Here is a 25,384-nt window from a genome sequence, read left to right on the forward strand (position 1 = left end):
CTTTTTTGTTGCGTCATCTTGCTGTGTCAGCTCTCCATGTGTGTGGTGCCACTCCTGGGCAGGCTGCGCTTTTTTCACGCAGGGCAGCTCTCCTTGTGGGGTGCACTCCTTGCATGTGGGGTACCCTTACATGGGGACGTGGGGCACCCCTACATGGGGACGCCCCTGCATGGCATGGCACGGAAGCACTGCACGTGCGCCAGCTCACCACGCAGGTCAGGAGGCCCTGGGGATCGAACCCTGGACCCTCCAAATGGTAGATAGATGCTCTATCAGTTGAGCCATGTCCACTTCCCCTGTCCTTACTCTTATTGCATGTATGCTAAAGAATTTAGAGTGACATCATTTTGTCTCTAACTTCCTTCAAATAGTTGAACTAAATATCATGTGTGGAATGAAATAAAGCAAATGCAGCAAAATACTAGTGTTAACTCTGATTAACATATATATATATGGGTATTCACTAACTGTTTATTTAAACTTTCTTTCATGTTTGAAACATTTTAAAATAAAAAGTGATCTTAAATCCACTCAAGAGGGAGCCAACATTAACCTTTCTATTGTATTTGTATATATCATAAATATATGTTATAAATAAAATTGGATTATATATATTTTATAGCCTCTTTGATATTCACATTATCTTTTAAAATAAAATAATAAAAAGGAAATTTGGTATTATATATGAAGAAACACAGAAGGCTTCTCTAGTCATCTTCAACAAACTGTTTTAATCACAGTACTAATGTATTAGTCAAGGCAGCTAGTTGCAGTAGCAACCACAGAATCATAATTCACACCCTAATGAAAGATTGATTCTCAATGATGCCATAGTTTGGTAGGGTCAGATGGCCATCTGGAGACCCATCTTCCAGGTAGTGGCTAAGGAAACCAGCTCCTTCAATTGCATGGCTTGTATATTGTATCTGTGAGTTCTTTGTTTCTAGCCATGTTGTCAGAAAGTATGGAGAGGACCACAATTCTTATGTGTACAGGCCTGGCAGTAGACTAAATCACTTCTGTCTGTATTTCATTGGTCCAGTTGCATGGCCCCAACCTAACTGAAAGGTTAGAATATGCAGTCTTCCTCTATATCCAAATAAAAAATAAACAAAAGTAACGTTGAACATCTAACCAATATGTAAAACATTTAATAATTAATGATACTCTGATTTCTCTTTAGATCATATAAATCTTTCACCTTTTACTAAAGATTTACAGGGAGAGAAACTGAGTCTTAACCTCAGTGCTCTCAGGGGTTCTCTTCCTCCTCCTTCCTTTCTTGGTTTGGAAATCTGGATCTGGGCTTGAACCTGCAGTTGACTTCAGTATTTACTGAGGATTGGTTGGTAGCCAGAACAAAAAGAAGGCCATTTGTTAATGAGACAGAAGTTAGAATTGGTGACATATCTATAGTCAGGGTTCTCTAGGGAAACAGAATCAACAAGAGATATCTGTCAACAGTATGCAAATATATGAGTTTCTCATGTAGCTGTGGGGAGGCACAAGTCCAGGTTCCATAGGCAGGCAATGAAAATCCAATGAAGGTCCTTAAGGAGTAGTGGGAGATGTTGGCTGTCCAAAGAAGAGCTGGGAAATTCTCTCTCAATGGTGGAATCACTTGCTCTTTCCAACTGATTGGGTTAAGCATCACTCATTGCTGATGGCAATCTCCCTGATTGATGTAATTATAACCAGCTATCTATGATTTACAACTGCAGTGAATTCAATGGTTACTAAAGTCCATAAATGCCCTTGTATTACAGTTAGCCCTGTAATGCTCAAGTTAGCTTGCTTGACCAAACAACTGGGCACAATTACCTGGCCGAGTTGACACAATAGCCTAACCCTCACAGCCATTATGAACATCAGTGTGCAAATGTTTGTTCATGTCACTATTCTTAGTTCTTTTGTATATATACCCAGTATTGGTAGTGGAGAAGTCTGTGCAAATCACTTGCCCATTTTTTAAATGGGTTGTTTGTCTTTTTATTTTCAAGGTGTAGGATTTTTGAATATGTAGGATATTAGGCCCCTAACAGATACATGGTTACCAAGTGTATTAGTAACATATATCTGGGAAATAACTGTTCTGCATCAAGGGTGCTGTTTCTCATTTAACTATGAGATTTCTTACCCTGTCACTAATTGTAGTATCAAGAAAATTGTAGTTCCAGGAAATGATATGATCATACTATCTGAGAACAGTTACAGACCAATGTTGGACACCACCTATGAATTTGAGGTGCTGTGCCTTATTAAGAGGTTTATTATTACCACCTATGTGCCTTTTGGAATGAGTGGGTATGATGCCAGTATTTTGAATGACAACAATCATCAGCTGATCACAGTAATTACTGCATCAATAATGCCTGCTTCATTACTTCCTCTCTTCCCTTAGACAAGAAAGTAGGTGGTACACACTGATCTGGGAACCAGTTTCAGTAATGTCTGTCCAAAGATGGGATGCAATATCTCTTCTGTTACCTTCTAGAAGTTTGATAACTATAACAATTTTTTTAAAGAGGTCATTTTAAATGTAATTGCCATTCTGTCTAATTTTGTATGTGAAGTCAGGTTCATAATAAAGTTCCTATATGAAAAAAAAATAATGAAACAGTTGTTTTGTTCTTTTGTATAACGCAAATTTCTCATTTTGAATATCAAGCATAGGCTGTTAGTTATTGTATTAGTCAGCCAAAGGGGTGCTGCTGCAAAATATCAGAAATTGGTTGGTTTTTATAAAGGGTATTTATTTGGGGTAGGAGCTTACACATACCAGGCCACAAAGTGTAAGTTACTTCCCTCTCCAAAGTCTATTTTCACGTGTTGGAGCAAGATGGCTGCCGATGGTTCCGAGGGTGCAGGCTTCCTGTATTCCTCCCTTCCAGGGTCTTGCTTCTCTCTGGGTTCAAGGTTCCTTTCTTCCCAGGGCTTGTTTCTTCCAGGGCTCAGGGTTCCTCTTTTCCTGGGGCTGGCTTCTCTTTCCTCTGTGAGCTTATTTCCCAGGGCTCCAGCTTCAGCATCAAAGTCCAACATCAAAACTCCAACATCAAACCCTCAACTCTGTCCTTTGCCATGCCCTAATAACATGGTCCAATGAAAGCCCCAATCATAACTTAATCATGCCCAGACACAGACCAGAATACAAACATAATCCAATATCTATTTTTGGAATTCATAACCATATCAAACTACTATAATTATCATATTCTTTGTTTCATGTTACAGTATCCTCATTAGTTTGGCCACAAGTACTTTCATGTATGTATATATGTATGTATGCAGCATGAATGTATGTATATGTCTGTTTCCCTTCTTCATTCTCCCCTCCCATTTCCCTCCTCCCAAAATAGGAACCATTCTAATGTGTTAAGTATGTATCTTTTAACTATGTGCTTTTTTAAAATGAGTAATATTTATTGGCTTTTTAAAAAAGATTTATTTATTTATTTATTTATTTTATTTCTCTCCCCTTTCCCCCCCACCCCGGTTGTCTGTTCTCTGTGTCTGGTTGCTGCGTCTTCTTTGTCCGCCTCTGTTGTTGTCACCGACACAGGAATCTGTGTTTCTTTTTGTTGCGTCTTCTTGCTGTGTCAGCTCTCCATGTGTGTGGCACCATTCCTGGGCAGGCTGCACTTTCTTTCGCGCTGGGCGGCTCTCCTTACGGGGCACACTCCTTGCACATGGGGCTCCTCTATGCAGGGGACACCCGTGCATGGCATGGCATTCCTTGCGCGCATCAGCACTGCACGTGGGCTAGCTGCACACGGGTCAAGGAGGCCCAGGGTTTGAACCGCGGACCTTCCATGTAGTAGACGGATGCCCTAACCACTGGGCCAAGTCGGCCGCCTATTTATTGGCTTTTAAAATGTTTAGTTTGCATACATGGCATTGTGTTGTCTCAGTCTGTTTCTAACTTTAGTGCACACACCACTATATTTCTGATACATGCATACCTATTCCATGTTTAAGTTTAGTCCAGTCCACTTTTCTAATTGCTACATAGTGCTTGATACTGGGACTCCATCACAATGTTCCTATAATGTCTTTTGGAATGGACACCCAAATGCCACCAAGGGCTTGCCATTCAGAAATACCACTGAACTTAACATTTTCTTATGTGGCCTTTTCCTGTAAGAATTTTATATGATATATGTTTGTACAAAACTGCTTTTTGTTTTGACTGGCCAGAGTTTCTGATAATTGCCACTCCATGATTTCATTAATGGTATCTTTTCTTTATAAAGAGTCTCTTCCATTTGTAATTCCAATACAAATTTAGGAATAGTGTATTCCTGAGATAAATATTCCTGTGATACTATAACTGATTTAATAGGCATATAACTTAAATACGATGTGAAAGTAGCAAATATTACAGAGCTATTGCCCAGTCCCAATGCTTGTCCATTCGTTACTAGTCATATAGAATATTTATATGCCATTTTATTCAAGTTATCTTCAGAATGGCCCCCATGACCAGGTCCCTGTGAAATACAGTATTCTTTTTTCAATTTAGTTATCTTTCCTTTGTCTGTTCCTTCATTCTTCTATCACACCTAATTCTTGATACTGAGAACTTTCTATCTTTTTCTGTGCCTGTTTTCTGGTTTTCTTGAGTCCTGTTCCAGGTGAGGGACATTTCCCAAAGCCTAAAACTCAGATGTAGCAGAAAGAGGCTCTTAGAGAACCCTCCAGCCCCTGTAACACATTGCTCAACTGATGTTCCTTTCAGATCAATTGATCCTTGCTCTGCATGATCCTGGAGACCTAAGAACAGATTTAGATCCCCTGTATTTTATTTTATATACAGATCCTCATTATGTTTATGTATGTGTTACGACAGTGGACATTTATTACATGTCACAATTTCCAGTATTGCAGCCTTTCTTATAAGGCTTCACTTGAAGTCAGGCATCTCCTGGTGAAATGTTGGTAAAGAAGTTTGGTTTTGTAGGCAGCCATCTACAAACAGGAAGGGTGCTCATGAGATTTATCTTGTTGATTTATCTGTTGATTCTTCAAGGTTGAAAGTACACATTTCACCTGTTAAAACATACCTCAAATTTCCAAGTGTGCCTTCTTTTTGCTACTTGTAACTACAGGTTAAAAGTTGTTGTTCTCATAACTATCATGACTCTGTTCCTCAGGTTTGGGCGGAAGTTGGTGCTCAAATTGTGTTTCCTCCAGCTTGCCATCACTGACTCCTGTGTGGTCTTTGCACCCACCTTCCCCATTTACTGCTCACTGCGCTTCTTGGCTGCGTTTTCTGCCCCGTCCATAATGTTAAATTCTGGAATGCTCAGTAAGTCATGACTCAGTCCTCTATATTCTCCCAACTTGAGTTTGATGCTTAATTTCCATTCTTCTGAAGTAAAATCCAATTTGTGTTTTTTTTTTTCAGTGGTAGAGTGGACAATGCCCCAATCCAAAGGCATGGTACTGACAATGATAACCTGTGCCATGAGTGTTGGCCAAATAATTTTGGGAGGCCTGGCTTTTGCCATCCGAAACTGGCGTACACTCCACCTGGTGGTATCTATGCCCTTTTTTGTCTTCTTTCTGTCCTCATGGTATGAGCTTACTTTTATTTTTTATCTTAAAAAGTCCCCTTTTTTGTAACTTTTTTGTTATTAGAGAAGTTATCAGAAACCCCTTTGTGAGAACAAATTTGGGGATCAGTTCATATGGGTTCAACTTGATCCCTAGCCTGACCCATCTGTACTCTGTGTGCCATTTGAGAAGCAGAAAGGGGAGTAGCAATGACCCTCTACCAGGGATGTTGGGACTTTGCTCTTATGGAAATAAAATGCCCTTGAGATTATTTTATAATAGCAACGAAGACATATATATGTAGCTCAAGTGACGGTAGCAGCTAGTATTCTCTGTAAAGGGCTACCTAGTAAATCTTTGAGACTTTATAGGCCCTGTGTTCCCATAGTAACTTCTCGACTCTGCCACCCTAGTGCAAAAGAATCTACAGATAATTCATAAATTCATGGGCATGACTGTTTTCCAATAAAACTGTATTTACAAAACAGTTCTATGGACTAGATTTGACACCAGGGCTTTTGTTTCCTTCCCCTAACCTAGACCAATCATAGAATAAATGAGGATTCCTCTAACTCACTCATCACTAGCTCCATGGAAAATCTGTCTCAAACAGCAGGATTCAGTCCAACCTCAAAGCCTGATTCCTAGTCTGACTATATTACTATATGGTGATGCCATTCTCACCTTTTCTTCATTGTTTACTTTGGATAATGAGAACATGAATGTTAATTCCCCCAGTACAAAGAATTTGTATCTTGGGTCATAAGTTATGGGACAAAATAAACACCTGAGAGTTGACTGAACCTGTGTTTCCTCTTTGATCAGGTGGTTGGCAGAGTCTGCTCGGTGGCTGATTACCACCAACAAACCAGTTGAGGGTTTAAAGGAGCTTAGGAAAGCTGCACATAAGAATGGAATGAAGAATGCTGAAGAGATCCTCACCATGGAGGTGAGCAGTCGAGGGAGGTGGTTATGGATGTGGGAAGTCTATCCTGACATGTCCACTAGTCTGGATCCTTGTAGTGAAGTCAGGGCTGTAATGGCAGACCTGGCTCTGGATCCTCTTAATCCCTGTCCTGTTTCTCGTGGGTGTCAATATTGTTTGGGAGTGCGCTGGAAGAGCATATTCTGCTGCTGCCAACAGTCGCACACAAGATTTCGCACAGGCTGGGAGCACTGAGTTTTCACCATTGCATTGATTGTGCATTGGTCTCACTCTAGCCATGTTGGGGAAGGTAACAAAAACTAACCAGTGCCTTCCTAATTCTTACATGGTGACTTTTTTTTTTTCCTTAATCAGAGGAAATAAGGAACATAGAATAAAGTGTCAACGACTATGCAGAAGCCAGCACAGGGAAAATACAGTTCATTTATTTCTTCCTTCAATCACACATTCTTTCATTTAAGGTACATTTAATGCATGACTAACCTGTGTTAGGTTCTGTTCTAGCCCCAGGACTAGTTATTCAGGTACCAAGAGCATTTCTGAGTGGAGAGGTCTCAGAGAAGTCTTTTTCTTTTTTCCCATCCCAGGTATGGAATGTAGGTGTTGCTGTGGATCATTAGTAAATAATTCATTATGATAGGCACATACAGAACATTTATTGAGCAAATATGCTGTGACTAGCTTGATGCTAGATCATGAATAACAGAACAAGTCAGGGTCCCAGACTTCAAGGAGCTATCATAATAATATGAGAAAGATAAATTTAAATCCAAATGCTTGCAATGATAAGGGAATAGAAAAAAATGGTTGGAGAACAAGGAATATCTACCTTCGTTTTATTAGGAATGCAGAGGATTAGGAGTTAACCAGTCCAAGAAGAGGAATAAAAATTTCTAGAAACAGGTTCAAGGGCAGCATATGATGGAAGGTCATATAGTCCTAGAAGAATGCAGAGACCCCTTTGAAGAAAATTTCAATGCAGAAGAAACAGTGCTCTTGAGATGTTAGACCTCACTGAAGATGGTGGGAAGTAAGGTTTCCCAAGAAATGAAGCCATTGCTCAGAGACAGTGTTACTGAGGGCCCTGATTTGATGGGTAAACCATTACCATGAGCTTTTTAAAGACAAGGAAAACTTGAATCTTAGGTGGAGTCTATATGACAGTCCTAGACTGCCTGCTTACATGATTAATTTATATAAAATTATTTTGGGCAGCATAACTTGTTAGGAAATATTCTTGGGTCCAGTTGCCATAACTAGCATTTTGCTTACCAGGATGGGCTAATCCAGAGAATGAAAACTTAATAAGTACAGGGGCCAAGCAGATAACACATGTGTGTTATTCAAGTTGGATGCAACAAAAAGAACAATGCTTAATCAATGTGAATGACAACTGACAATCACCTCAGTGCCAAGCACAAGTAAGATAGCATTGATCGTGAGAAATAATTGAAATTTGGTTTAGCAAATGGCGTTCATGCATGAGTGGGTAACCAATGTCACTATAATTTAATTTTGTCTTAATATTTACAAATGATTCAGAAATTGGGAGATAGGCCAAAATTCTGATTTTGACCATCTTGGCAACTAAATAAAATTGTGTATAAAATGATTTGTAGCCAGATTAAGTCTCGGGGACAAGTTATGAGCTCAGGACTAGGCTCCTCTTTTATTTCAAAGCTATAACCAGCATCCGAGGTTCACATCCACTGGAGCTGTCATGACTACTGTGAATTATTAGTGAATCAGCCCAGTTGTGGATGTAGCTGTGTTCTTATTTCCGTTGTATTGGCTCTCCCTGACATGCCCTGCTCAGAATGTCCTAGCAACTTAAGCCATTCCACTTGGTATTTACGCAAATACCAATGTGTTGATTACTCCAGTTTTGGGAGTTTAGGTGGCCTAATAAATGACACACATCTCCCCTTTCCAATTCCAAACAACTGAGGGATAATGCAGCGGTCACACAGATGGAGTTTGAAATGTTTACACTTTACTACCCTGAAATCTGTGTTAGAGAATGTGGCTTTACACCTCTGTCAACCATGGCTTTCTAATACTTTATTCAAGAATTGAAATTACTCATCGATCAGAGGTTTCCCCAGGATGGGCCGTCTGCCATGCTAAACATGTGAATGACCTAGAGGGCAGACCAGAATACAATCTCCCTGAATTGTTTTGAGTGTAGAGCATAAGGAATGAAGAATATGCCCATTCCCTGCTCCCATGATCAACACTCAAATGTCTAAATACTTCACGGGCAGCTGAGGTTATGTTAACAGGGGCCAGGAGTGTTTCTCTTTCAAAGTCCCTCCACCTGGAGGAACAGGGGGAAATTGCCCAACCTGGTCCGTGTCCCAACCTCTGGTATTTCTGAGGTAACTTATCTTTGGTTCACCTTCTGCCAGCCTCATTCTAGTCAGTCCCTGACATATCCTTTCTTTACTCTTAGTGTAGTTCCTTCTTTATCTTCCGATCAGTCTTCCCACTCCTCATTATGTCATTACTGATCCTTTGGTGCAATATGGTCTTTTCTACCTTCTTGTCAGTTCCAAGCTCCATATATTCCAAATTCCCTCATGCTCTCTCCTCACCTTGGCTCCGTTTCCTCCTCCCATTCCAGTGTGACTTGTCCAGCCTTTTGCATTTGTCATCTTTTATCTCAAAGTGGTCCCGCTCCAGTACAAACCCAAGAACTCCTGCTCCATGGCAGTCAAGTCTGAGTTACATTCTCCACATACTTTCTTAAGTGTGCACTAACCACTATGGGTCATTTCCCAGTCAAACCATATAAGAAAAATACTTACAAATTGTCTCCTTACAAATTCTACAGTGGCACCACTTATCTGGTGGTGTGTTATGGTAATCATGAAAGACCAATGCAAATTCTCTTACTGAATCCTTTTTAGATTTCTGTAACATCCACCAAAAATCATGGTTTATTTCCCAACTACTGAGCATTTAGAAATTTTGGCATCTAAATGACATAAAAATTTAATTTTGAAAGGAATGACTGTCAACTTACAGTATCCCTGATCTAATTCCCAAACACCTTTCAAAAGCTCTTATGTTTCATTGCTCTATTGGTTCTGTAATTTGTGATCTTTCAACTTCTAAATGCACTCAGCCCTGGTTACCATTCTAATCTCAGTGACTATCCCAGGGTGTGATACCCAATGACTCATCATTTGTAAATGAATGAATAGATTTGGAGAAAAAAAGTATTTGAATAGAAACCAGCTTATAGAGCCCCTTGTATGACATACTAGTTGGTTTTTTTTTTTTTAGTTTATCCTGAAGGCAACCTGGAATCTGTAAGCAGGGTAGTGATAGGTTTCAATTTGTGGTTGAGGGAAATCAGCAAAACTGAAGAGGCACGAGGCCAGGAGTATGCTGGTCAATGTTTACTAACACCCCTTGCACTCCAGAAACAAATGAACAAACAAATACCCTAATTTAAACTATTTGCTTATTTCTGTAATGCAAATACCCCACCAAGGATGATTTTAAGTTACCTCTGTGATATTTTAGGGATGCCTTCATCCTCTCAGAGAATTTTCTCAGCAGGCTACATGGAAATTGTTTCAATGGTAAAAAATTGAATGATAATAGTGCTAATATTTATTAGTAATCAATAAGTATTCAATCTATCCTAGATATATCTTTATATATTTATTTTTTATTTCATGTATTTCTTACAAGATCCTTGTAAGATAGGTGTTTCCCACCCTCCGTTTCCTTTCTTAAAATGACAGTGAATCAGAAGAGGCACACAGAAAATTAGTTATATTTCCAAGGTCAGATACCTAGCCAGTGGTTTTTCAAGCCCTCGTTCACTGTCTTTTAAGGTATCTGATCTGGGAATAAAACATACTTCATCAAGATCTTCCCAGCTTTCTTCCTCATATTTCATTCTACGCATTTCAACCATGGAGGAACAACATGCTAGGATTTCCCTGAAAGAGAGTGAGCCAAGGACCAAAATAACAGCTGAGAAAAATCACTCTCCTTACAGAAATAGAAAAGGGCAGTGTAAAAAAAAAAAGAAAAGAAAAAAAGGAAAAAAGAAAGAAAGAAAAGGGCAGTCCACTGAGAACCCAAGCTCAGTTCCTTGGTCTTCCACATCTATTTAGTATAAATAAGGTTTGTTCCCTAATCAATCAATGTAATACACCATATAAACAGATTGAAGGAAAAAAATCACATGATTATATCTATAGATGCAGAAAAAGCATTTGACAAAATACAGCACCCATTCTTGATAAAAACACTCCAAAAGATCGGAATACAAGGAAATTTTTTGAACATGATAAAGAGTATATATGGAAAACCTAAAGCCAACATTGTTTACAATGGAGAAATCCTAAAATCCTTCCCTCTAAACTCAGGAACAAGACAAGGATGCCCATTGTCTCCGCTCCTATTTAACATTGTCTTGGAAGTACTTGCTCGAGCACTGAGGCAAGAACCAGATATAAAAGGCATTCAAATTGGAAAGGAAGAAGTCAAAATTTCATTATTTGCAGATGACATGATCCTATACATAGAAAACCCTGAGAAGTCTACAACAAAGCTTCTAGATCTCACAAATGAGTTTAGTAAAGTCGCAGGTTATAAGATCAATGCGCAAAAATCAGTAGCATTTCTGTACACCAATAATGAGCAAGATCAGGAGGAAATCAAGAAACAAATACCATTCACAATAGTAAATAAAAAAATCAAATACTTAGGAATAAATTTAACTAAAGAGGTAAAAAAACTTACACACCGAGAACTATACAAGACTGTTCAAGGAAATCAAAGAAGACCTAAATAAATGGAAGAATATTCCTTGTTCATGGATAGGAAGACTGAATATTATTAAGATGTCTATCCTACCAAAACTGATCTACACATTCAATGCAATCCCAATAAAAATCAACACAGCCTTCTTTAAGGAACTAGAAAAACTAACTATGAAATTTATTTGGAAAGGAAAGAGGCCCCGAATAGCCAAAGACATACTGAAAAAGAAAAACGAAATTGGAGGAATCACACTACCTGACTTCAAAACATACTACAAAGCTACAGTAGTGAAAACAGCATGGTATTGGCATAAGGAGAGACACACAGACTAATGGAATCAAATTGAAAGTTCTGATATAGAACCTCACATATATAGCCATATAATATTCGATAAAGCCACCAAACCCTCTCAACTGGGAGAGAATGGCCTATTCAACAAATGGTGCCTGGAGAACTGGATAGCCATATGTAGAAGAATGAAAGAGGATTACCATCTCACACCTTATACAAAGATCAACTCAAGATGGATCAAAGACCTAAATATAAGAGCCAAGACCATAAAAACCTTGGAAAGCAGTGTAGGGAAACATCTACAGGACCTTGTAATACGAAATGGCTTCATGAACATCACACCAAAAGCATGAGCAGCAAAAGAACTAATAGATAAATGGGACTTCCTCAAAATTAAAGCCTTCTGCACCTCAAAGGAGTTTGTCAAGAAAGTAAAAAGGGAGCCCACACAGTGGGAGAAAATATTTGACAACCATATATCTGATAAGAAACTTATAACTTGCATATATAAAGAACTCATATATCTTGAAAATAAAAAGATAAACAACCCATTTAAAAAGATTTAAACAGACACTTCTCCAAAGAAGAAATACAAATGGCTAAAAAGCACATGAAAAAATGCTCCAAATCTCTAGCTGTTAGGGAAATGCAAATCAAAACTACAATGAGATACCATCTTACTCCCATAAGATTGGCAGCTATGAACAAAACAGAATACAAATGCTGGAGAGGATGTAAAGAAAGGGGAACACTCATCCACTGCTGGTGGGAATGCGGAAGGATCCAACCATTCTGGAGGACAGTTTGGCGGTTTCTCAAAAAACTAACCATAGATTTGCCATATGACCCAGCAATACCACTGCTGGGTATATACCCAGCAGAACTGAAAACAAGGACACAAACCGATATATGTACACCAATGTTCATAGCAGCATTGTTCACTATCGCCAAAAGTTGGAATCAACCCAAATGCCCATCAACAGATGAGTGGATCAATAAAATGTGGTATATACACACAATGGAATACTACTCGGCTGTAAGAACAAATACACTACAAACACACGTGATAACATGGATGAATCTTGAGAACCTTATGTTGAGTGAAGCAACCCAGGCATTGAAGGACAAATACTACATGACCTCAATGATATGAAATAAGAAAGCTGCCTCAGAGAGCTAGAGACTGGAAAAGAGGCTTACAGGAAATCGGGGGGTGGAGGAAGGATGTGAGCCGACGTCTGCAGGGGTGGAATTTATGATGAGCTGGCGGTAAGTATGAACACAAAGAAGAGATAAAATGGGGGCACGGGGTTGCCTTTGGGTGGGGCTTTGTGGGTTTGAGGGGGGCTGGGGATGGGCGGATGGGTAATATTGCCCAAAAAGTGGGGGGAGGGAGGGGTAGCATACAAACATAGGAGAGTGTCAGGTGTTGGTTGAGAGTAAAATGCTGAGAAAATCGTATCAAAATATAATTAAGAGGGTTACCTGTTTAGGATGCTAGGAAGGGATGGTCTGATGCAGGACAGGCTCCTGGGGAATGTCTGAATGCTCATTTTGCCAGAGTGGGTGGTACCATTGGGTAGAGACCCAAGTAGTGAGAGTTGGGGTGGACCCACATCCTGGGGAGGACTAATGCCATCAAATAGAGGGAACCGTATCTCTCGAGAGAAAGGGTGGCTCCCAGGGCATTGGGGCAGTTGAGCAAGTTGGGCCCTGAACACTGTTGCAAGTGTCTCTGGACATGGCTCCTCGGGAAATGGAGGTTGGATGTCACTGTGGGCACCAAGGGGATGGGAAAATGGATGTTAAATGTGTGGAACCAAAGTAAATGTGGGGTAAGAGAGGAGTTTAGCGAGAGTACACAAGGATGGATATAAATAATGTAATATTACACCATAAACATATAGGGGACGACAGACTAATAATGTAAACCATAATGTAAAACATAGGATAACTAAAAATTTAGAAAACTGTATATCCTAAAGTATGGACCACAATGTAAGCACAGATGTCACCTTGTTTGAAAGCTATTATCTCAGAGTCTGTACATCAGTTTAAGTAAATATGATATGAATAAGTTATAAGACTATCGCTGTGGAAGGGAAAAGGTTTTATGGTAGATGTGTGGGAGTACTGTATATTGTATATATGAATTACTGTGGTCTAGGGCTCTTGTGAAGAGAAGTTCAATAATTAGGGAAAAAGAAAAGAAAAAGATAGGATGTAGAATTTTTCCAAGTCAACACATATTCTATATCTAACCTTTAAACCCATCACTATATGCCATTTTACTAGTAAGGGATCCTGACATTATATTGGGCTTCAATTTTCAGGAAGTTTTGGATCAAAGAGTGGTTCAACAATGGCAGTGGAGGAATACTGGTATAGAACACTATTAACAGGTGATATATGGCTGACAGGGAGCTATACAGGGCATATGTCCAGGGTGCATGGTAATGTTTGGATATACTCATAGTGGCAACAATTAAAAACTACAGCTGGAGGGGTACTGGGTTCCTGGCCGGGGGTGCTCTGTTGTGGTCCCTAGGGGAGCAGCTGCAGTCCCCCAGGTGCAACGGTAAGGACCAGGAAGGAATGAGGGTCCAACAGTGAGACCATGATACTAATGACTATGCTTGTGAGCCTATATGCCTGAAATAAGAACAAGGCCTAGAGCAGCACTGTGCCTAGGAATTTCCTCCTGACAGCCTTCATGTTACTCAAATGTGGCCAGTCTCGAAGCCAAACTCAGCATGTAAATGCAATGCCTTCCCCACAGCGTGGGACATGACACCCGGGGATGAGCCTCCCTGGCACAGAGGGATCACTACCAAGTACCAACTGATGATGCAACTGGAAAATGACCTTGAATTAAAGGTTCAATGCGGATCAGCAGAATATCCCTTTAAAATGCTGTTTGACCTAATGTAAGGGGGAAATGGAAAGGAGAAATGAGTTTATATGGCTACGAGTCTCTGAAAAAGAGTCTGGAGGTTGTCAGAAGGATTGCCCTTATGCATACCTGAGCAGAGTCTAAGAGACAGATAAAGTAGATACAACCCCAGGTATTGGTTCCTTTGAGGGCTAAAGAGACCCTCGGGTTCTATGGTCATGGCAAATGGGGTTCACTGCCATGTCAGATGGCCCTTCTTTGGAGCTGGTGTTTCTGCGTGATGAAACTGGACTCAGATGGGATCTCTTTTCACAAGGCTTTCATGCTACTTTACTGGAATTGTAGTTGGTGTTGGGGTTTAAGATATATTTAGGGGATTTGAATCTCTGGACTGACAATATGATAGCCAGGCCCTGAGCCTCAACAGACTTCAGCTCCTACACTCTGATTTATTGGATTCACCTCACTCAGCTAAGATGGAGTTGAAGAAGGACAACCACCACACCATGGAGCCTAGAGTGCCGACAACTGAAAGCAGGAGGATTACATCCAGTATCCATGTGGAATCTGAGCCTCCTCTTGACATAGAGGTGCAACAGACACAACCAATCCAAGGTCCACAGAGAAAAGGTGGCATTGGAGTGGGAAAAGTGGCCATGGTGGCTGATGGGTATGGGGAATGTCAGGAAGAGATGAGATGTGGAGGCATTTTTGGGACTTGGAGTTGCCCTGGATGGTGCTTCAGGGGCAATCACCAGACATTGTAAATCCTCCTAGGGCCCACTGGATGGAACGTGGGTGAGTATGGGCTATGATGTGGACCATTGACCATGAGGTGCAGAGATGCCCAGAGATGTACTTACCAAATGCAATGGATGTGTCATGATGATGGGAGTGAGTGTTGCTGGGGGGGGAGTGGTGGGGTGGGGGTGGTGGGGTTGAATGGGACCTCATATTTTTTGAATGTAATATTTTTACAAAATGAATAAAATTTAAAAAATAAAATAAAAGGGAAAAAAATTTAAAAAAAGAAAAGAAAAGAAAAAAAGGAAAAAAAAAAAAGGAAGAAAAGGGCAGTCCACTGAGAACCCAAGCTCAGTTCCTTGGTCTTCCACATCTATTTAGTATAAATAAGGTTTGTTCCCTAATCCACAATGTTTTATTTTGCTCTCTCTGACCTGACTCCATCACCATGCACCTTTGTCCATGGCCAGCCACCCTCTCTAGGTGCATGTGCTTGATGTCGTTGACACCTTATTTCCCTGAGACGCGTTGATCTCCCTGCTTCCCCTGTCATACCACTTGCATACCTGTAATCCCATGGTTAATATCTAATTTTTCTGGTAGACAGAAAGGAAGTCATCTGTCTTGTCCTCTGTTGTGTGTGCAACGCTCTCCACAATGCCTACCACTTTGTTGTCAACTGATAAATATGTATTGTTGTTGTTGAAGGTTTTGAGATCTGCCATGCAGGATGAACTGGATGCAGCAGAGAACAAACCTTCTGTGAGTGACTTGTTCCGCACACCCAACATGTGCAAAAGGATGTGCATCTTGTGCTTTATAAGGTAGGCTCCAGAAGCTAAGAGAAATATTGATATATTGGAAAGCTTGTGCAAATCTTGTTTTAAAGAACATAAAAGTCATTTGGGAGGAAAGAGTTGAGATTAAAGAGGAAATGATACAAAAAGGTACATCTGTAAGTACACTATGTTTGGTGTAGTGTAAATATTATAAAATGACTCACTCAGAAACATATGGTGAGGTTGTATATTTCCCATCTACCTGACTCATCACTGGAGACTAATGTTGAGAACGTCAAATATACTTTCACCTTTAAATTTCTCCCTTTTAAAATTTGAATTATGATTAAAGCAAATCTGTCTTAATTTGCCAGGCTGCTATGACAAATGCCACACAATGGGTTGGCTTAAACAATGGGGATTTATTGACTCACAGTTTTGAGGCTAAAAGAAGTCCAAAATCAAGATATTGGCAAGACTTGCTTTCTCCAGGGGTCTGTAGTTTCTGGCTCTGGCTGCCGGCCATCCTCGCGGTTCCTCGGCTTCTATCTCTGCTTCCAGTCGCACAGTGATATCCTCTTCTTTTTTCTTCTGGGACTTCCGGGTCCTCTTTATAAAGCCTCCAGAATATGCATTAAGACCTACCCTGATTTCAGTTGGCCAAATCTTAACTAAAATTAAGGGTTTTTTACTCCCTTCAAAAGTTCTTCGAAAGGTCCTGTTTAAAATGGGTTCACAGGGATGCAGATTAAGAGCATGTGTTTGTTGGGGTACCTAAATCAACCTATCATAGTCTGCCCTCTGGACCTCCAAAAGACATGTTTTCCCCTCATGCAAAATATATTCACCCCTCACAACATCCCAAAAGCCTGAAGCTGTTTTAACAGTTCTAAGTACAAGGTCTCTTCAAAATCAGTTACGCATGTGGTCCATCCTGGGGAAAATTCCTGTCTGTGAACTTGTGAGACTTGGAAATCAACATATATGCTTCCAAAATACAATGGTGAGACAGGCATAGGATAGACATTCTCATTCAACAAGGGAGAAATTAGAAGGAAAACAAAGTTTGCAGGTCCCAAAGAAGTCTGAAATCCAGCAGACTTCAGGTCCGAGAGTTAGGTGTGGAAGGTTGCTTGGTCCTCCAGGCTTGCTTGCTGCACCCTTTCCATGCTCTCTCCAAATGCTGAGGCTTAGGCCCCTCCCTCTCCGAGCACTGGAGTAGCAGCTTCACTCTGCCTGAAAACTGGGGTGAGGGTCCCATCTGCTCCAAGCTTTGTGGTGTTATAGCTGAACTCTCCCTGAACATGGGGTAGAGGCCCTACTCCCTCCAAATGCAGAGGTGAACTCCTGCTTTCCACACACGTTAATGGTTCCTCTCTCTTGGCCCAAGGACGTTGCTTTAGTCCGGACCTCTGCTACCCCTGAAGTCATTATTCCTTCAATCTGTCCCATCTCTGTCCCTTTCAGTCCAAGCTGGAGTGCTTCTGTTCATACTAAATTCTCAAAACCTTGTCACCCTTGTGACATCTGATGAAAAGATTTCCCATAGGTCCTTCTCAGACAAATACATTTCCAAGCCTGACTCTCTCTGAGATGGCTGACTGGACCCATCTTCAGCCACACTCTTTAGCAAAAGGTTAGCCACATCCTTGTGTGGAGCCCTGTTCTCTGGGGACTTGCTTTCCAGAAGTTCAGAGAAAGTCCTGAGAGAGCTGCTTCTGGCCCTCGTCTCAGAGCACACTATCTGGATAGGCTGAGAATTTTCCAAATCATTAACTAGTGGTTCCATTATATTAACAGTTTAGACCTCAGTTTATCTCTTTGTGCTCTCATTTTACTCTAAGCAGCAAGGAGAAACCAGGCTGCACCTTCCGCACTTAGCTTGGAAATCTTCTCAGCTAAACATCCAAGCTCATTGCTTACAAGTTCTGCCTTCCATCCAATATCAGAACACAATATCACTAAGTAATCTGCTACTTTACAACAAGGATCACATTTCTGCCAGTTTCCAATAACACACTCATCATTTCACTCTACAGCATCACCAGGAAGTACCTTTAACATCCGTATTTCTACCCACAGTCTCTTCAAAGCCATCTAGGCTTTTTCGACAAGCATCTCACAATTATTCCAGGCTTTACCCATTACCCAATTCCAAAGCCACATCTACATTTTTAGGTATTTGTAATAGCAGAATCCCATTTTACTTCTTTAGAGTTAGGAGAGAACTTTTAAATATATATGTGATTTATTAAAGATATAAAAAGAACAAAGAAATAAACTACTATATGCCCAATTCCAAGCTTAAGAAATACAACATTACTGGTACAATTGAATAATATTGTATACCCCTACCTAGCCACATTCTCATTGCTTTTTTTCTGAAGGTAGCCTGTGGGATATAATCATTCCAGTTCTTTGACCTTCCTACATGTGTTTTCATTCATGAGCATTATATAATATTTTCCCTGTTTTTCAACTCCATGTGCTATCATGCTGTACATCTTCTTCTAAAACGTGCATTTTTGTTCAAGATTTTGCCTGTAAGATTTATCACAATAACACATGGTCAATAAGAAGAAAGCATAGAAGTGCAATCATTTTAAAAATGTATTTCTCCATCCCTCTTCAGCTCTGTTTTCAGACTCTCTGGTGATTTCTTTGCCCCTGCATGAAACTTCTGACAACTTCAAGTCTTATTCTTTCTCTAACTACTAAAAACCTCTAGTCCTTTCACCTTCATAAAGTTACATGTGAAAATAAAATAATAACACCTTCATGCAGAATTGAAGCTTCTATGCTATCCTACCCCAAGCCTACTTTGTTTTTTTTTGTTTGTTTGTGTTTTTTTTTAAGATTTTATTTTTTAGAGCAGTTGTAGGTTAACAGAAAAACTACACAGAAAGGACAGAGTCTTTCTGTAATATTTTGTGACCGACACCCACCCCCACAATTTTCCCCATTAACATTTTGTTGTTGTTGTTTTGTATTTTTTTATTCATTTTTTTAAAAATATTACATTAAAAAAATATGAAGTCCCATTCAACCCCACCGCCATACACCCCACTCCCCCCACAGCAACATTCTCTCCCATCATCATGACATATCCATTGCATTTGGTAAGTACATCTCTGGGCATCGCTGCACCTCATGGTCAATGGTCCACATCATAGCCCATACTCTCCCACGTTCCATCCAGTGGGCCCTGGGGGGATCTACAATGTCCCATAATTGTCCATGAAGCACCACCCAGGACAACTCCAAGTCCCAAAAATGCCTCCACATCTCAACTCTTCCTCCCATTCCCCGCACCCAGCAGCCACCATGGCCACTTTTCCCACACTAATGCCACATTTTCTCTGTGGACCTTGGATTGGTTGTGTCCATTGCACATCTATGTCAAGAGGGGGCTTAGATTCTACATGGATACTGGATGTAATCCTCCTGCTTTCAGTTGTCGGCACTCTAGGCTCCATGGTGTGGTGGTTGGCATTCTTCAACTCCATGTTAGCTGAGTGGGGTAAGTCCAATAAATCAGAGTGTAGGAGTTGAAGTCTGTTGAGGTTCAGGGCCTGGCTATCATATTGTCAGTCCAGAGATTCAAATCCCCTAGATATATCTTAAACCCCAGCACCAACTACAATTCCAGTAAAGTAGCATGAAAGTCTTGTGAAAAGAGATCCCATTTGAGTCCAGTTCCATCACGCAGAAACACCAGCTCCAAAGAAGGGCCATCTGACATGACAGTGAACCCCATCTGCCATGACCCGTGGGTCTCTAGCCCTCAAAAGAACCAATACCTGGGGTTGTATCTACTTTATCTGTCTCTGAGACTCTGCTCAGTTGTGCATAAGGGCAATCCTTCTGACAACCTCCAGACTCTTTTTTAGAGACTCATAGCCATATAAACTCATTTCTCCTTTCCATTTCCCCCTTACATTAGGTCAGACAGCATTTTAAACTCCTGTTATTATATGTAGACAGGGATATTCTGCTGGTCTGCGTTGAACCTTTAATTCAAGGTCATTTTCTAGTTGCATCATCAGTTGGTATTTGGTAGTGATCCCTCTGTGCCAGGGAGGCTCATCCCCGGGTGTCATGTCCCACGCTGGGGGGAATGCACTGCATCTACATGCTGAGTTTGGCTTCAAGACTGGCCACATTTGAGTAACATGAAGGCTGTCAGGAGGAAACTCCCAGGCACAGTGCTGCCCAAGCCTACTTTGGAAGCCTGTGAGTTGTTGGGGTTGGAGAGAGGTTATTGTTGACTATTTCTCCATTTAACTTCATCGTGCTTCTTCTCTTTCCCTCTGATGTCCCACACATTAGTGCAGATCTCTGAATCCTTGACAGAGTGAAGGAAAGGAGAGAAAAATGTGCAGGAAAGATCTTGCTTGCATTGCTGTGATATGGGGTGGTATCTTGTGCATTAGGTGTCTAAAGCTAGTTCTCTCTGGGTATAGTAAAGCATCAAAATGGACCCATTTCCCTTAGGTGCTCTTTTGGGGTAATTAGAGGACCCCAGTAGAAACAGTTTGTTATATTTCATTTCTTATAGTACAAATAATGAATGCTCCTTTGCCTTGATGCTTTAATTTTGTTTTAGCTCTCGGGTTTCAAGTGTATAAAACCTAGTTGGAGTCACCTTCCTTCCCAAGCACTCCTTGAGTTAGAATTAGAAATGAATTCTGGCCTATTCTTGCTTCTATAGAGCCCATAGCTACTCTATGAAAATAAAAAGAAAAACATGCATCCATGCATGTATCAGAAGAAACCTTGGGAAGCAGATGTGGCTCAACTGATAGAGCATCCGCCTACCATATGGGAGGTCCAGGGTTCAAATCCAGGGCCTCCTGGCCCATGTGGTGAGCTGGCCCACACACAGCGCTGCCTGCCGCGCGCAAGGAATGCCATGCCATGCTGGAGTGTCCCCCACCTAAGGGAGCCCCACGCGCAAGGAGTATCACCACGCACACGGAGAGCTGATGTAACAAGATGATTCAATGAAAAGAGATAAAGATTCCTGGTGCCACCAAGAATGCAAGGGGACACAGATGAACACAGAGCAAAAGGATACAGAGAGCAGACAACTGGGGGTGGGGGGGGAAGGGGAGAGAAAAAAATAAAATAAATCTTTTAAAAAAAAGTAGAAACCTTTCTAGCCATTTCTCTCTTCCTCTCAGTCTTTCTTTTCAGTCTCTACCCACACTCCTTTCTCTCTACTTTGACACCTCAGGCAGATGGCAACTGCTTCTTACCTTTAAATTCATCAGACATATGTCCAGTCCCAGTTACTGTGCTCCCCAATCCAGGGGACACATCTCAAGCTCGCCTAAATAATCTCCTTGAAGCATCAATCACTATACTTCAGGCAAAGGGGGACTTCTCCCCACTGGGGACAGGGGCGCAGGGAGGAAGATCTCAGCTGATAGAAAACCCTCTCAAAGTACTTCTTGCCCTAATTCCCAAGATATTAGTCCCTTGATGTTCATCCTCATATGACATTGTTGGAGAAATGTAGTTAAAAGCAAAATCTACAGCCAACCCTGAAAGCTCTCTAAAACAGTAGAAGAGAAAGAAAACCATTTTATTATTGAATAAGCATTAATCCCAAATGTGATGTGCATTGAAATTGCAAAGACAGGAAGAAATCTTACCCTTCTATGTAGCCAGGCTGGTATAACCCATTATGTCACGTGTTCTCAAGATCACTAGTCCTGAAGTAAGGACATCCTCTAGTATTTGTCACACATAGTTCCATAAATTCACCTGGTAGTTGGGATGGCTCTGTGTTTGCTACTTGCCTTTATCCAAAGGAAAAATAAACTATCTGCATGACAGGAGGCAGTTTTGAAACTTGGAGCCAAAGTTAGGCTCCTGTGCTCCCACAGAGGCTGGGAGTAGGAGAACTTTCATCTTTGATTACATTTGTAGAAAATGGTTCCCAGGTTACTGAAGAAAGAGTCCTGGGTTATAAACAGTCAAGAAGCTTATATAACCTTTCAAAAGAGATGCATACATCCCAAAGGGGCAGAGAAAGAATTCACAGTTTCAAGTTTTCTGAAGTAAAGACTCTGAAAAATGGGGTGGAATCTCTTTCACCTTTTGCATCAGGGGAAAACATTTTTTTTTTTTTCTTTTCAATTTCTAATACCTTACATTATCCAGTTTGGGAGGCGGGCTCAGGTTATATTTTTCTGCCACTGCCAACTATATTCTTGGGTTTTAAGAGAAAGCAAAATCTGTATTCCCATTTTTACATACAGCCATGTGATTATTTTATGATTATTTTACCATCATTGCCTTAAAAATAAATACACAAAACACAAGACCATGGCTTTGTTCTTTAAAGCTGACCACTGGCTGCTTGGGGCAATTTTATCATCAATTGCAGAACAAAAGTTCCAAATGTTATGACACTTGTCTTTGCTCTTTTGTTTACAGATTTACAAGCACAATATCCTCCATGGGCCTGATTCTCAACCTTCAGCACTTGGGAAGTAACATTTTCCTGTTCCAGGTTCTCTTTGGTGCAGGCAGCTTCCCAGCCAATTTCCTTGCTCTTTGGGTACTAAATCTCTTGGGCCGTCGAGTAAGCCAAGCACTTTTCATGTTCTTGACTGGACTTTGCATTCTGCCCATACCTTTTGTACCCCAAGGTGAGAGAAGCCTGGAAACTGGGGAAAGAAATCTTCTCTTCATTTCTCAAGGATTCTATTGGTTACACCTGCCTGAAGCAAGAAAGAGGCGGAGGTGCCACTTGAGGTCTAAGGATTCCCTTAAACTAATTTGAGGGTTTGGTCCAGATTCTAGCAAATGGTTGGGTGGAGAAGAGCCAAAGACCAGCAAGGGTGGCATAGATGTGTGGTTGTCCTCTCCACATTCCAGAAGGATCTGGAAATGGGGTGGTTCATTCCTGACAGTTTCTCTAGAATAAAAAATGATCATTTGCCCTTTGTCTGATGCCAGTTAAAAGCATGGAGGCATAGGCCTTGCAGTTGTTTCCCAAAGTGTGGCCCAATACTGTCACTTCCAATGACTAGGTATTTTCTTACTGCTACAACCTCAGGGACTTGTCTACAACCTGATCTCTATGGGGCCGCTCATGAGTGCTGTTTTAAGTCAACGTGATGTTAATCTTTGCTTAGAGAAGTCTTAAAACCAAGGACATCAAATCCCTTGTCTTCAAGCAGATGTGTTTACTGTGTACATCTCTGCTTGAGAAAGGGAAGTTCAAGAGCTGGACTCATTCCCTGTTTGACTACTTGACTAAATTCATGGAATGATCATATGTAATGGTTAACCTCACCGATCTCCAGGCTCACTGAGGACTTCACAGGACTCCAGATTAGGTGGTCTCCATTCCTTCCTGAATGTCATCGGTGATGAAAATGTGCTGCCTTACAACATGACATACTGCCATGTTGTAAATCTCTCATGAGATTTTTTAAAATTTATTTTTAAAAGATACTTAGATTACATAAAATGTTACATAAAAAAATATAAGATTCCCATATGCCCCACTCGCCACACTTCCCACTTTTCCCCACATTAACAACCTCTTTCATTAGTGTGGTACATTCATTGCAATTGATGAATACATTTTGGAGCATTGCCACACAGCATGGGTTATAGTCTACATTGTAGTTTACACTTTGTCCCACTCCATTCCATAGGTTATGGCAGGATATATAATGGCCTGCATATGTCTTTTTAATGACATTCAGGACAAGGAACATTTTTAATGCATTTTTTTCTATGATAATAGCTAAGTAACGACTAATTATACAGATGATAAATTACCAGAAGGTGTAGCTATCACATTCAATTAAAAACTGTATTACTTTCTAAAAGGGAGTTCAGAACTTGAAAGCATTATTCTTTCTTTGCCTGTGGGTGAAAATTAAGTTACTAGTTAATAACTAATTCGGTTATCAGGGGTCAGCAACCTCTGCTTTTACACCCAGATGCTGCTGCAAGGGCCAGACAAGGGCTGGAGCCTGTTGGGAATAATGGATAGAGGCCACATTTGCTAGGAAAAGCATATGAACTCAACCTTGACCTACTAAAAGATCCATGGACTCCTGCCCTTTTCTACCTCCCCATAGCACTGAGAAACAAATGGGGAGATTTTAAAAAAAAGGGCAGGAAGTTTCTTTTTAATTGCATTGAAAAGTGACTCTGAAACTCCCTTTCGGTGGCCTTTTTTTTTTCCGAATAAAGATTCCTATTCTTGAATCCTTATACCTGAAACCTTCAGACCGTCCATCTGTCCACAGACAGAAAAGCCGTGACCTTTCAATATTCTGTTGTGCAATCCTTGCCAATATTAACATTGTGTCTGCACTATATTTTTAAGTTCCCCAGGACATATATAAATCTTCAGCTCCCCGATAATGGCCCACACAATAGTCCTGTATTCTACAGGGAAGGGGTAGGAGGCACTGCACAGAATAAATGAAAGTGAATTCCTGCCAGACTCACCTTCCCCTCTCCTCCTTTAGGCAAAACTCAGATGTGCAGGGAAAGTAAGTGCAATTCATTCAGATCTCTTTGACTCATGGTTTGAGCCAAACCATGATGATAAGTGTCACTTTTCTTGGGTTACATGCAGCTCAGCATTGTCCTTCGCTGTACAATTTCTGTATAATGTATTACAAACCTGCAAAGCCCTCCAGTAGGGTCTTTTCAAACTTTAATTTGGAGGATGCTCATTTCTTCAGCCCAAATGGTTTTTTTCTCTCCAGATGTACAGACCCTGTGCGTGGCTTTGGCAATTTTGGGAACGGTCGCTTCTACTGCCTCTCTGACCATTAATACCATCTACTTCACTGAACTCATGCCCACCACGGTCAGGTATGACAGTGCATGGACACTCTGTCAGGAATGAAAACTGAACTCTCCCTGCTGAATGGCAGGCATTGAGAGAATAGAGCTGTGGCTGGTTATAAGAAGGAATTACTAGTCACAATAATACCAAGAAATGCATAGCTAATGTTTATGGAAAGCTCCACACGGGTGTGCACGGTGGTGAAATCTTTAACACACCACCTCATTTAATTGTTAGAATCAACTATCAGGGTAAGTGTCATGGGTATCAGCATTTTAGAAACGATTAAACATGGTAAATGGATGTGGCTCAAGTGATAAGGCCTCTACCTACCATATGGGACGATGCAGATTTGATCCCTGGGGCCTCCTGGTGAAAAAGAAAAGAAAGCGTGCCTGCGCGGCGAGCCAGCGCCCACATGGCAAACCAAGTGCCCATGCGGTGAGCCGAGTGATCACGTGGTGAACCGAGTGCCCATACAGTGAGCCCACACAAGTGCCTGTGTGGCGAGCCGAGTGCCTGCGTGAGTACCCACGTGGCGAGCCGAGTGCCCACTGGTGAGC

At 40.9% G+C, this 25,384-nt stretch overlaps 1 protein-coding gene and 1 pseudogene across 3 annotated transcripts in view; both read left to right on the forward strand.

Moving 5' to 3' along the window:
• Nucleotides 1-25,384, forward strand: part of LOC101410817 (organic anion transporter 7-like) — a 39,797-nt gene that overhangs the window by 12,361 nt on the left and 2,052 nt on the right. Inside the window, exons 3-8 of one of the 3 annotated variants that reach the window (XM_071217974.1) lie at nt 5,151-5,305; nt 5,375-5,573; nt 6,379-6,502; nt 15,921-16,036; nt 22,436-22,756; nt 24,739-24,847. In XM_071217974.1, coding sequence (XP_071074075.1) covers nt 5,151-5,305; nt 5,375-5,573; nt 6,379-6,502; nt 15,921-16,036; nt 22,436-22,756; nt 24,739-24,808 — 985 coding nt within the window. In that variant the 3' untranslated portion in view covers nt 24,809-24,847. The remainder of the gene's footprint in view (nt 1-5,150; nt 5,306-5,374; nt 5,574-6,378; nt 6,503-15,920; nt 16,037-22,435; nt 22,757-24,738; nt 24,848-25,384) is intronic. The other 2 variants (XM_058305277.2, XM_004451399.5) reach the window with 2 other exon arrangements.
• LOC111762534 (U5 spliceosomal RNA) lies at nt 1,164-1,272 on the forward strand (annotated as a pseudogene).

This window comes from Dasypus novemcinctus, chromosome 10, assembly GCF_030445035.2.
Source record: "Dasypus novemcinctus isolate mDasNov1 chromosome 10, mDasNov1.1.hap2, whole genome shotgun sequence".
NCBI lineage: Eukaryota > Metazoa > Chordata > Mammalia > Cingulata > Dasypodidae > Dasypus > Dasypus novemcinctus.